This window comes from Microtus pennsylvanicus, chromosome X, assembly GCF_037038515.1.
Source record: "Microtus pennsylvanicus isolate mMicPen1 chromosome X, mMicPen1.hap1, whole genome shotgun sequence".
NCBI lineage: Eukaryota > Metazoa > Chordata > Mammalia > Rodentia > Cricetidae > Microtus > Microtus pennsylvanicus.
In genome coordinates this window covers 49544447-49559271 of record NC_134601.1, presented here as the reverse complement: position 1 = coordinate 49559271, position 14825 = coordinate 49544447, and the positions used below count along the sequence as shown (strand labels likewise).

General features: G+C 38.3%; 1 protein-coding gene across 1 annotated transcript in view; it reads right to left on the bottom strand.

Annotated features, from left to right (window-relative positions):
• Nucleotides 1-14825, bottom strand: part of Tenm1 (teneurin transmembrane protein 1) — a 784432-nt gene that overhangs the window by 11807 nt on the left and 757800 nt on the right. Inside the window, exon 30 of the mRNA XM_075956580.1 lies at nt 4543-4839. Within this exon, the coding sequence (XP_075812695.1) occupies nt 4543-4839 (297 nt within the window). The remainder of the gene's footprint in view (nt 1-4542; nt 4840-14825) is intronic.

Sequence of the window (14825 nt, the reverse complement as noted above, 5' to 3'; positions counted from 1 at the left end):
GCCTGTGTAGCAAACACTTTTATATACTGTGCTGCATCCTCAGTGGTTTAATTTTTGTATTTTGATGAAAATAAAACTTATCCACCCCAGGCACTCTAATATAATTCTTTAAGGGAGCTTAACTCTTTTGAGAATTACCTTACCAAACAAACTATTAAGTTCAACTTCTGAACTAGATGTTATGAAAACAACTGGCATCTTTTCATTTTCTACATGAATATCACACGAATAATTCTGAATCTTAATTACGTAAGCACAGGCAACTTGAATTTTCAAAGTGGCAGAATCATGATGCAATATTATGTGTGTGTTATGCAATGGCACATCCCTCCTATACTTCTGAAAATTATTGATTTTTCAGTTGCATGTCAATGCCATGAAGTCAGGGCCTATTTGTTCATTTAGTCATTGTTTCTTTTCTACCAACATTATGCCTGGAGATCCAGAAATAGAAGCACAAACCCTGTCAAATGGAACCTTTGCAGCTTGCCACATCTTGTAGCTCTATCATTGTGATCTGCGAACCCTCCTGAACAAAAGGCATGCTCCTGTGCAGGCCCGAGGACATGAAGAGAGGCCCGCTCTCTCCCATCAATGCAAACTCCATAGAACCGGGAGGAATTGTTCCTATGAATGGAACAGCAGGTGGTAGAACATTGATGTGGGTGGGTAGATGCAGTAATTGGTGAAAATACCTTTGTATTATTTCCACTCCGAAAGTCTGATTTTCCAGCTCCATTCCACTCTCTTTTGTCAGTTTTCCAAGAACAGATGACATCTGTCACTTGTGGTGTGGGCCAGGGACAATCACCATATGGCTGCCACACATTATCCTGTAGCATCCTGCCTGTTCCAGCCATTGTGCTAGCTTTGCCAAAAATTTACACTGTGTTGTTATTGTACTCTTTTCCCTGTTTGTTTCCTCTAGTCTATAGCAAACTAGTGCCTGAGCTCTGGCCTCTATGGTACTGACTCTGAGTTGCCTCCAAAGCCCCCACCCTCCAAAGTCTGCTTTAAAACTTCCTGCTAATGATAAAAAAAAAGAACACGGAAGACATGATTAGCAATCCCCTGAATGCAATTGTTTTGTTGTCACAATACCGTTTAGCTCTATTTGGCTGCTTTTTCCACTTTGGATTGGTATTATTATCAGTTTGTTCCAAAACAATGCTTGTGAGTCTATCCAATGTCCACCGTGCTACTGCTGGATAAAAAGCCATTTCTTATTAGTCCGAATAATAGAGTGGGAGGATTTTGCTTTTTAATGGATTATTATACCGCAAAAGAAACCTTTGTGAAGGAAAATAAAGGAGAGCAATCATGACTGTAAACTTATTTGAAAAAGACTAGAAATGAAAGTAAAAATTTGAAAAGGTATAGTATTCACAAAACCACCAGATGGCAGTGTGGGGCTACTTGGGAAGGCAAGCCCAAGACTGTGCTCTGTCTCTGCAGTGAGGCGTTGAAAACAACCCCGAATAGGCAATTTTGTGCAAAACTAAACCATCTTATTAAATGATTATAAAATATATTTAAGTGCATTTTAAAAATGGAACTTGTAAGAATGATTTTTAGGAAATTGAAAGATTTACATTAGATATAATACAAACTTAGCTGCACCGGTCTTCAAAATATAATTAACATAGAGAAGTGTCATAAATCTAGGCAGAAAATTAATGACTACATGCAGAAAAACTAAGAAATAATAATTGATTTTCTTAATAGCGAAGAGACTATTTAAGCAACCACAATCCTTAGCCAAATAATTATTTTTCTCCTAATGAGTACAAAGCATCGTTCACAAAATGATGTTTAACTTTCACCTACTCTAGAGAAAGTCAAACGATTTTTTACAACATTATTTCATGCTAAGGCAAAAAAGTATGATTCTGATTTTCAATAAATCATGGTGTCAGCATGGCAAGAGGCCTTGCAGACATAATGCCAGAGTATTTGGGAGTAAAAAAAAGAGATTTTAAATTTTGATCATTCTTTCTACGTACTACAAGAAGTAATACCTTCATCCCTGCCCTTCTCCTGTCTCCTTGAACGAATGTGGTAGCAAAGTCCATGTTAAACTACAGGATTAGGAAGACCAAAAGGAGACCCAGAACAGCAAGCTCCTGAAAAAGTATATAAAATCCAACCATCTTTCTTTAGTTTCCTTTGAATAAAAAAATTTCAGATTCTTTTCTTTTATTCCTTTCCTCTTTTCCTTTTGTTTGTTCCTATTTTGATTTATGATCAAGTTGAAGCAAGCCCTAGTTATTTTCAATTATCTATCTTTGTGCTTTGTATTACATTATTTCATTTAAGCCTTGCATTTATCCAGTGAATTAGTTGCTTATCACTGGTGACAATAATATACTAAAATCAATTTCAGTATGAATTAAGAAATTAAGGCAAGAATATGGATGATATTAGAAATCTTATGAATGCAGCCATTTTGTAAGTAAGAAAGCATTTCATAATTATGTATTTTGTAGGTTTGGACTTTTGTACACTATAATTGCTTAAACAAGTGGTGAGCCTTTTATTTAAAGAATAAATTACACATGAAAAAAAGGCACAATAACTAAAAGGCCAAATGACTTGTTTCACTGGTCAGTAAACAATTGGAAATCATTGAAGTTTCTCTCAACATTATTCTAGATGAGGAATACATCCGGGTTTTCTGCTCCCTTTTTGCATATTTCTGAGAAAGGGTCACACAGGGGCCTTGAATTTGTGAAGCCCTTGGGTTCTACCTCGTTAAGGCCGGGAATATAGGGACATACTCCCACGCTGAGCTTTTATGTTGTTTCGCTTGATGGAACCGTTGCCCACTAAATATTTTACCTTATAGAAAGAGAACTGATATGAAGTTTGTTTTGTGTGATTCCAGAAGGAAATTGGATGAAATAAACAGTTACTTTGAGAAAGAGAGACCATATCTCCTCACTGCTATCAGAGAAAACTGCACGTGGAACGGAATTTTAAGTTTTCAATAGATGTTTTTCTTATTATATAAACAGCATCACAGGAAGAATCTTAGGAGGCCTAGATGTTACTGTCTTCAGGCAATTTGCTCATTCTGGCCCTCTTGAGGCAATAACCTCCTGGGTGCCCTAAGGACTACTGGCTACCTCTCAAGTCACACAGAGGAGCTGTGCAAGGAGAACTGTTGAGTCAGGGGCATCATATTTTAAAAAAATATGCAGGTCTTAAAATACATATCTTTTAAAATGTACATATGTAGCAAAATTAGCAATAAATGATGCCTTATCAAATGTTTTGACTATGTATAGATGCTACCAAATATTTGAATTCAATAATGTTTGATTGCTTTAGACACTGTAGACTTTAGCCACAGGATTTTCCAAGTCATTCTTTGTTGAGATTCAAAAGAAGAAAGATTTGCTCTGTGAGACACAGATTTCCCCTGTGTAGGATACAGATTACACATCCTGAAAGCTTTCCCAGAAGGGAAGGATGGACCCAGGGAGTATAGAAAAGGCAGAGGACTATCACCTCTTCCTTTTGCTCCTAAGCAAACTTTGCTTTGTCCTGACATGGGGAGTTCTTCATCAACTGACTCTGGGATGTAGTCCACTAACTGGACGATGACATGGAGCCACAGGTGCCAGCGCCTTTTGAGAACCAAACTTTGGGGTTATTTCAGAAGCTCACAGATTGTCCTCTTTCTGCCATGTGCGCCATAAGCTCTCGTGATACTTCTAAGAGATCCTGTGGGTAATCTTGCAATTGGTTGCCTTTGAATTTTCCTGGGGGAAAATAGCCTTTACTATTCAGGAATGATAAATTCAGTTGAAATGACTGAATCTGGAGGAAAAGACTTCATATCTCAGGAGGAGATCAGATATGGCAATGGCGGATAAAGGTTAATTGTTCTTATTGTCTACTGGTAATGATCTGAGGAGAAACTATTCTGCTGTGTAGGGGCTAGTGTTTCACCAATGTTTCGTGTGGTGGGATTATAATCCTTTTTCTTCCAGACAGAGGGTACAAGCTCCCATTATGGATGCTGTTGAAGGCTTAGCACACAAAAGACTATTACCAATTAGTAATCTCTGCCACTGCTCCCTCAGGCTAATGACTTTTGAGAATTAGCCCTCAAATGTGTACAACAAAAATTTCACTGGCTACACACTCACACACATAAAAGGAATTTCTTATTTGTTGGGTAAGAGGCCTTTTACCAGAGCAGAGATACATTAACACAGAGTGCTGGAATTTGCTAGCTATTTTCTCTCAGTATGAGCTTTCATAATAATACAGATACCTTTTCAGTGGAATGAACAAATATGTTCAAATGAGTAGAAAGCCAAGCCATTATCCTGACGTCAGCTTGAAAAAGTACTTGGCAGAGGGTGGGGATGGGAATGTTTTCAATTGAAAAACAGCCCATCCTTACAGGCTCACAGTGGATTTTTGTTATTTATACAATGAGAATACAGACTTTTCTCCTGAAAAGGTTCTCATAAAATTGGGTACTTAGGGCCGCCTTCAATATTCTTATTCATTTCCCTTCCACATACTTACTTTTTCTAAGTAGGTATAGCTCCAAATTTTTCCATCAGCCCAAGTTCTTGAGATTATTTTTCCACTTTGATCATATTCCATCTTTTCATTCCAGGTTCCTCTTTGAATAAATGTGACCAATCCCGAAGGTGAATATGTGATGTTCACTTCATTATATCTGCTTACAGGAGACCACAGAATAGGTCTACCAGCTTGGTCATAAAGAATTCGAAGGGTAAATTTTCGATGGTCGTCATAGATCTTTCCCGTGCGGGTCATATGATCAAAATCTATGGAGAGTAGGTTTCTATTATGGGCCTACAAAAAAAAAGATGAAATACAGTTTATGTACTGCCTTGATTCTTAATCTAGTGCGTCGAGAATCATGAAGCTTTTCTGAGTTCTCTGGTGATGGAGACCCCTCACCTCTGACTCTGAATTGTTTCATATTCTTCATCTCACAGTTATCTTTATTTTCTCGCCAGCATGTACCAGCTACGGAAGGACAATGCTATGCTTTATCTCCTGGGAAAGTGCCTGATAATGATAAAATCTTGACCTTCATCATATGGCTGAGAACTGTTTTTCTCCAACTAAAGACTCAAGTGAGCCACTACAGTTTTCAATAACGACACGATCTTATTTTCTATGAGTTAGAATGGGGTTTCCTGGGTTGGTTACTTTGTAATGAATCCAGTGGCTTGAAAGTCTGGAGTTACAATTCAACAAAAAAGAATACAATGAGGTCCATTCCATTTATGAAGGATTTACTGCTTTAGATTTCCCTGTATATCAAGACTCAGTGAACTTTAAGTCATAATGGAACTCAGAGTATCTAGTGAGGGAACCACACACAACCACATTTTCACGTGAGGCTGGCAGGTAAACATGGTGGCATTGATAGCAAGTGTAATGCCACTTTCTGGTTAAAGAAAGAAGATAAATTTGACTTCAAGTTAAAAAACAACTTCAGTTTGCCTTAATTCGGGCCACAGGTTATTGCTAGTATTCTTTGCAAGCACCTTGAAACCTTACAGTTGACTAGAGTGAACTCCATTCAAGGGACCCTGGCTACGAGTTTATCAATGACAACACTCAGTGATGCCTGGCTTCGATGAAATCCAGCTAGGTCCAACTGAGTGATCCAGGCAATGAAATGGCTTACTAAAACAATTAAAGTTGAGCAAAACCACTTGGCGGCTTTTCAAAGCAACTAGACGAGTGACCCACATTTCCAGTTTTCGTCTAGGAATGTCCGTGCTTGGCAGACCCATCATAACTTCTGCTATGACTTCCTGATTGCGACACAATCATTCAGAAAGCACAGCACTGAAACTTATTTTGTGTGTGTTCCCAGAGAAAGTGTTCTTGGTTTTAATCATTAAGAGAGTTGAGTTCATGAAGAAAACAGAACTCTCAAAGAAAGGTGGGTAAAACTTGGGGAAAGAACTATTTTTTTTTTTAAAAAAAAAGACTTAATTTTAGTTAGTTTGTGTGATTAACTTTGAGTTTTTGTAGGTGTTTCGCCTCATTATAAAGATAACATTATTTTGAACTAATTTAACACATGAAATTGAAAAATGGTTGAGCCATATGTACTCGTCACCTAATTTTCATAGGTAATGCTGTGATTTGGGTAGAGAAGGTCCTAGTGTATCTGGAAGAATTGAAGGTAAGAACAAGAAAGGAAAGAGTTTGAGAAGTATTGAAAAGAATGAACCAATTAGTTACTGGTCTGCATACCAGGCGTTGTTTCCCACCTGATTCTTAATTTTAGTATCTGTGAAATGGGAGGAATATTATCACTTTATATACCAGAGTTTTGCTAAAAATATAAGTGACTCCATATATACAGGCTCGTAGGAAACTGTAGAACAACAGTAATCACTATTTTAAAAATACATAATACAATGATCACTTCTCTTACTCTAATTAGGCCCATGAATAGGCTCATGTATCAAGTGACAAGGTAATTTCAGCTTGGTGTAAAACATTTATATGGGCAAGAATTGTCAGCATGATTCCAATACAGGTTGTTAAATTTCTGGTTAATGAGATATGAGCAAAAAATAAAAGTAAAACAACAAAAATCTACATTAGAGTTTGATTCTATTAAATACAATCACACTAAACTAATCCATTAGTTCATTCAACTAAACTTTGCTAAATTTTAAAATCTTTTGTTTAGATTTATTTACTCTATGTGTATGAATGTGAACTACATGAGTGCCTGAGAGTTCTAAATGCCTGTGAGCCACCCTATGAGTGCTGAGAATTGATCTCAGGTTCTCTGCAAGAGGAATAAATGTTCTTAACCTTTGAGCCATCTCTCCAGTCCTATGTTAACATTTAACTTTGGTCAAGAATTTCTTTAAGTGAAATTTATGAACTATGCCCCTACTAAAATTTTATAAGCAGATACATAAACATTGGGATATAATCTTAGTTGGTTACCACACCCCCTTGAAACCCGAAAATAAAACTTTTATAGTATCTCAAGAATAAAGGTTTCAACTTCAGATAGAGTTTTTATCTCAGTAGCCTGAATGACTACCAAGTGCCCATTCTTATATCAGAATCGTGTCTTTCCTAAGTAACTTGATATTTTGTTTCTCAAAAATTACCAGCTCCATGCATATTTTCTGAGTATAAAGGGACAATTTATTTTCAAAGTTTCCCTACATTGGAAAATATAGAAATGTGTAGGGAAAATCATGATCTGACAGTTTCTATTAATACTTTACTCTGTTTCCTCCCATTACCTTTCTCTGGGGGTACAATTTTTCATACATTTAAATACATATAACTAGCATGACAGTTAGCATTGTGTTCTTTTTCATCTAATATTTTATTTCTATCATTCCAGCGTTAATATGTATTCTTGGAATATGGCTTTTAATGGTTGTATAATATTTTACTACATAATAAATGCTTGTTTTCATTCTCCCATAGTTGGAAATTAGCATTCTTATTTTCATTTTTTCTTGTACCTTATGATTTGTTGAACATTTTTGTAAATAAATATTTCTACAACATATATCTTTATAAGCAAAATTTTTGTAATATATGACTCCAGATAAAATACTCCAGGTGTGATTTGAGAGATTACTGAATTATGCACAAGATAGCACAAAATTCATATAACTTGGTTCATAGAGCCAATCTCATCCTGTCCTTAGGAACATTGGTAGTGAAATTTTCCAAGTAGGAGAGTGAGAGAACAGTACTTTATTGTCAAATTTGCATTTATTCAATTGGTAATGAGCATGAGGTTGAACTTTTTTAAAAAAATTATTGACCACTTGTGTGTCTTCCATGGATCATCTGTTTATATTTGCCAAATTTTCTACCAGAATGTGGAAATTGGTCTTTGAAAACATGCTTTGGTCTCAGTTTCATAATCTCTTGGTCAAGGCTAATAATATTTGCCCTTGATTTTGAACTTCTGCAAAAAGGATCCAAACATAACATGCTGTGAATTCTATCAGAAGACCAAATTGTTTTGTAATACTTAAATTATTTTGTAAACGTGCTCTTTGTTTTTGAGAGTAGGTATAACTCAACTACCCTAGGGACAGATTTGGGACTTAAGAGTTTTTTAAACTGTCTGTAGTAAATGTGCACTGTGTTGTATTGCAAAAATATACACTACCCTGCCGGGTTCATCTAAAAGCACACAGTTCCTGTCTTGTGATATTCAGGGCTTGGAAGCTTGTAGGAAGCCAGGTGTTCTTTCTTCAACTACCTTTCCTGTGGTTTTATAGTCACATATCTTCAACTGTAATACCATTTATTTACAACAGCTGCAAAATCCCCACAGACTCTCAGAGATAGTCATAACTATTACAATTTATGTTATAATGATAGTTAAAGAACCAAAGTAGCAAGCGATTTTCAGTTCAACCAAATCTGTGGTTTTATTTGTTTGAGAGATGAAGCTTACTACTCAAGAATACATTTTTTAATCAAGTCATTATGATGCCACGAGTAATGACCTGTGTTGAAAATACACTATGAAGTCAATCAGAGGAGGACTCTGTCTAATGCTTTTCTCTGCCTGCCAGGATTTCTGTAGCAGTGCCGCTCTGTTTGAGAATAATGCGCTCTGATATTCCAGGCCTGCAATAGCAATGCTCCTGAAACTCTAGTTTCAAAGTTGGGCTTGGAAGTTAAAATAAAATTCAGCAGGGGCTGAAAGGGATGAAGGAATAAAATGTGCCATAGGTTTCCCTACTCATTCTCTGTGGAAATCACACAGAAGGGAGCTGCAAGCTAATTGCTTTCAGGTGAGCCTTCTTTAACCTCTGGCCAGGGTACCTATGTGCTGCCAGCCTCTAAAGTGGGCATTAGAACTAGGCTGACTGCCACTGACTGCTCTGCTCGGGTCATGGGTAAGGTTGGAACAATCCATATTCATACACATGCTTGCTCTTCTCTATGACAACAGGTCTTGAGCCAGGCGTGGGCCAACAATTCTTATTTCTATTGTATTTCCAAACAATCTATAGTGATTCCTCTCTTGGAAAAGAGGGCGTGAGAATAGTCCCAAGTTATAAAGGATACCTTTTGGACAGTTGTACGCTGGGTGAGACCTTTGGATTTGGTCACTGCTGCACAGTATTTTGCAGAAAGAAAGATGAGCATGCTGATTTTTTTTTTTAGATAGAGGAAGATGTGCATATGCTGTATGCACCCTCTGGTTTCCAAACAGGCTTTCTTTTCCCAACTGTATTAAGGAGAGGGGCTTGCTTTTTGTTTACAGTTGAGCCAGAGAGGAAAGAGAGAATGCACTCTGGTGAGCGGTGCATAGCATTGTCAGCAGAACCGAAAGTGTCTAGCAAGGGTATGGGGTGTGTTGAATGGCAGGAGGAGGGGACTTCAGAGGCAACTGTCCTTTATCTCTACTTTCTGACTTTTCTTAAGAGTTCGGGTTTTAATTAGTTAAGAGATAACCTTCCCTCCACTCTTCATATGTAACTGCTTTCAGATAGTAGGATAATGCTATATTAGATTGATCTGTGGACAACTGGAGATATTTAATAGCTGTGCTCTACACAAAAGGAAATCTATGCTTTAACTCACCACACACACACACACACACACACACACACACACACACACACACACACTCCAGAGCTACAATCATGACAGTTTATTTTTATTTCTTCTACAAGGAAGAGAAGACTGTCAAGGAGACTAACATTTCAGGTCATAATACAACCTAATTACCTGTTAAATTTTGCTGAAGACAGAAGGTGAATAAGAGACAGGCCAAACAGCATCGCCGCTTGGAAGGTGTACCGCATTGCATCTTTATAAAGTCACAGAAAATTCACAGCTGATTTTAAAGTAGCACACACTCTTCTACTTTCACTAGTTTTAAGGTAATTAGTATTGGACTTTTAAAGATCAATCAGTGCATTAATTCAACAGATTTTATGTTCTACTGATATCTCCAGTTTAACAATCAAAAGGTTACTCAGGTCTGCTTTCATTTTAGAGTTTCTATAAATGGAAACAGCACATTTTCAGCATTAGCACTAGCCCGGGATAGCCATTTACAATTCCCCTTTTCTTTGTCCCTTTTTTCATTTTTATTCCCAAGATACTCTCTATGTCTTGTCAATCCACAAAATTTTAGTGCTCGAAGAGAACTTAGGAGATGCTCAGATGTATGGAGCCAGCCTTCCTGGCTTCAAATCCTGACACTACCATTTAGTAATCACGCAACCTCCGTTTCTTATCTGTAAAATGGAAATAACTAAAACCCCACCTGACGAAATTTTATGAAAGGTGAGTTAGTTAATATATGGTGATATACCTAGAGAGGCCCCCACAAATGCTGTTGTCATTATGGTTAGTGGTAATATTACTACTACTAAAAGAGACTGCACAGTGCATATATGCCTCATTTGGGGATAGGAAATTGCCAAATCATAGCATGCCAGTTCTTTCTCACAATCTTTTTTATTCTTCTCACCTGAACTTGAGCATATCATTTAGCCTTTTGCTCTATATTAACTCGTTCCTATTTAAGGACTTTCTTGTTGATTAGTTCATCTGTGTAGTCTAACACATTTTAAAAATTAAAGCAACTCATTAATGCTTATGCATAGGTGAAGTCAAATATGAAACAATACTTTCATCCTATTTATTTTAGTATAGCATTTTTTTAAGACCAAAAAGCAGTAGTTTTTATGATTTGAAGATTCCAAGAAATTCCTCATTCCCAAACGCCCATCAGTCTTGGTGTCTGAAATTTCCTGTCTTCAGGTTACTCTTTGGAGCTGGGGGACAGAAACCCAGAAGACTGCAGGTACATTTTTAAAGTGGGTTAATATATCTCTAAGCAGCTCCTTATATAACTTTTCACAAAATGAATGTCTTCACCAAACCTGGTGAGAAGGAAGTTAAAACAGTGAGAAATGAGAACACCAACCCTACAGCTATGGCTCTGTCAGGCCGTTTCTGAGGACAGAAGTAAATTCTACTAGGCTTTGGGCTGAGTCTCCAATTCTCTACTGTTTGCCAGCTTGGAAATCAGTGTTTCAGCAAGAGTTTTCTCCACTTTAAACTTTTAGACCACATATGAATATTCACATGCTGAATAAAAAAACCCCACATTTTGGAGGCTATGGGGTCGTAAATTGCCTACTGCAAAAGAATGAAGACCTGAGTTCAATCCCTAGCACCCATGTAAAAGCAGTGTGCACTTACAATCTTAGAGCTGGGGAAATGGAGACACGAAGTTCCCTTCTGCTGGCTGTCTAGCAAGCCTAGCCAAATTGGCAAGCTCTGGGTTCCATTGAGAGACTGTCTCAAAAACCAAGGTAGATGACTTCTGAGAATAACAAATAACACCAGAGGCTGATCTGTTGATCTCTCATCTCCACATACACACACACATGCACAATACACACCACACACACACACACACACACACACACACACACACACACACACACACCATCTGCCCTTTTCAGTTATCTTTAAACAGAGGAAACATCTCCTGAGAGGGTGTTAGGCTTTGCTTCATTTTGCTTGTCAATATATAATCATTCTATTGGATTTTATAAGTTTGGTTTTAAATCCTGTTTCCAGAAAATAAAGAAAGAAAATAAAGGAGGCTGTAGTTCCAGGACTTTGCTGCTCACTCTATGAAATCTTATAAAGAACTCTCGGATCCAGTGCTGGGAGAAGTCTCATATGACATGGTTATTCACAGACACAGCTACGTGCAATCTGGTTGTCGCTCCTAAAGCAGTTTGCTTTGGTGATTGTTCAATTCGTTGGCAATTGGCTCCATTGTTATCTGGCCTCTAATTCCTCTATTGTCCAGGGAAATGTATTTCTGGGGACAGATTGATACAGCAGATGAGAAGATACATGGGTTGGATGCAAAAGCACTTTATGGGGAAGATGATTCAGACACAACTCACGTTTGGGGAAATAGACTTTTTTTAAATACAGGAAATTTCAGGATATTAATGTGATTTATTTCCCTTAGTGGTAGCCGTGAAGGACGGCAGTGCTAACAGATCCCTGGCCTGAGCAGGCTGCACATGATATCATGTTTCCCAACACTTTGCTTCCCTCACCTTGACTTTGTGTGCATGAAAAAAAAAATCCCCACTGATCATTGGAGGAAAAGAATTCTTGTTTTCATCTTTTAAAAAGGGTGTGCTTCTCCTGATTTTCTTTCCAGCTAGAAAGTCTGGGACTATGATGGGTAGGGTTTGGAACATGTGATGTCCATCATTTTACCAAATGGACCTTTAAATGAAGCTGTCACTTCGTGCCTGCGCAATTAGTGTTTTATGAGCTGCTACCCAAGCACATTTACAAATTATGCGAGTGACTTTTCAGAGGTGTGCCATTGCTCACAGTATGGCAAGCGTTTCTATGTCCTGTGACTTTGTGAACTGCAATCTCCACCTCTCTTGTAATCCTACCTGTTCATGTTCTGGAGCAGCAGCTTCGGCTGGAGAAACAAATCATTCAGTTGTGACATTCTGGTACCTGAGAGCACCAGGGACCCCTGTTCTTTACAGGTATACTTACAAGTGGGTCACTACATATTTAGTTAGAAAAAGAGGACATTGTCATCAGCTGGCCCCTTGCAAACCTATCAGAAGTGAAGGGTTACTATCGCTGAACTAAATATCAGTGGGTGCCGGGCACTGGTGGTGCATGCCTTTAATCCTAGCACTCGGGAGACAGAGGCAGGCGGATCTCTGTGAGTTCGAGGTCAGCCTGTTCTATAGAGGAGTTCCAGGACTGGCTCCATAGCTACTGAGAAACCCTGTCTCAGAAAACAAAACAAAATAGAAGAATATCAGTGGGCAAAGAATGTTTGCTTCTACACCTGTCTTTTGGGATGGCTTTCATCCTACTAGGCATTCCATTTCATGTCTGACTTGGGCAAACCAAGGAAGCATCACAGCAAGTCCTATGAATGGGGAGGGCAGGATTAACCAGATAAACAGCTTTTCTCCTCTTTTTGTCTCCTTCATGCTCTCTTTGCCTGGAGGCCAGCCAGTTGTCCTGAACCACCCACACTTGCCAGTACATTAGAGTCGATTATTTGTCTCCTTTTGTCAGCATTGAAATGAGGAGTCAGGCTCTGCCAAGGTGGCTGGACTGAGTGGGGCGATGATTTATAGATTAATTATTTTAAGGAACAAGGCAGCATGGCATGATGCAGTGGAAATAGTGCCATACCAGGGGAAGACCTGCGTTTTAACTCTAGATCTGAGCCTTAATAGCTATTTGACTTTGGGCAAATCACTTGACCTCTCTGGGCCTTGGTGTCTTTATCTGTAAATTGGGAATAACTACAATTGATGGCTGTGGTGGTCAAATGAAATTCTGGCTGTGAAAGCATTTTGTTAACTGCGAGGCACTAAATCTATGTAAAAGACTGTTATTAGATTTCTAGGGACCTGCACAGTCACATCACCTAGCCAATAAGGGCCCAATCCTTCATTTCCAAGACCTCAGGGAGTACATTAGAAGTTACATAGGGAAAAAGGCCTGGAATTTGTTGGACTCCCAATTCAGTCTTCAAATCCATTTAACTCTACCACAGGATAGAATGTGGCTCAGTTTATGATTAGCATTTACTGAACCTTAAGTGTTTTATAATATTAGCTTTTCAAAAGTAAGAAAATATTGGGGTATAAGGTATAAATTACAGTTGATATTTTCTTTCTATTATCTGAATGTGGTGGAGAGAACCAAGAGTGGGTCATCTTAGAAAATCCCAAGGTCACATAGTAGAGAATGGGTTATCCTAAAGAATAAAAAAAAATCCCAAAATTACACTTTCTCTGATTTGGTTCATAATATTTTATAGAGCCCATAAGTTGGGAGAGGAACTAAAAGCTCAATTTTTCTATGATCAATCATTATTACGGTAAGCCATTTGTAGAGAATTCTTACCTTATTATAGCACTACATTTTCATTTTACATCATAAAAATAAGCTGGTGGGTAGCCCATGCCTTTAATTGCAGTACTCAGGTTGAGGTAGGGGAATCATGAGTTTGAAGCCCTGCCTGGGATACAGGAAGGGATCCTGTCTCAAAAACAAATGCAAAAACACCAAACCACCACTATCATTGCCACTGCTGCTGCAATTAAACAACATTTTTAAACAAGTCATCAAATTGACTATCCACCAATCTGATTACAGGAGATGACCAGTTCAGGCACACTCTCCACTACGGTTAGGAGGCTTAGTTGGGCTCAGCCTTGTGGATTCCTGGGAATTTCCCTAGCGCCAAGTTTCTCCCTAATCCCATAATTGTTCCCTCTATCAAGATATCTTTCATTGCTCTCCCACTCTGTCCCTCCCTCAACTCAACCACCCAGTTCCCTTCTATTCCCCTCCCCTATTCCCTTCTCTTTGCCACTACCCCCTCCTCACAACCCCAGTTTACTCAGGAGATCTCGTCTATTTCTTCTTCCCAGGGCAATCCATGTGCCTCTCTTAGGGTCCTCCTTGTTACCTAGCTTTTCTGGAGCTGTGGGTTATAGTCTGGTTATCCTTTGCTTTACATCTAGTATCCACTTATGGATGAGTACATACTGTGTTTGTCTTTCTGGGTCTGGGTTACCTTACTCAGGATGAATTTTTTTCTAGTTCCATTTATTTGCCTTCAAATTTCATGATGTCATTGTTTTTTTACAGCTGCGTAGTACTCCATTGTGTAAATGATTTCCTAACTGTCATCACAGAACGTTCATCCAGTTGATGGAAGCAGATGTAAAGTTCCACAGCCAAGCACCAGGCTAAGCTCTGGG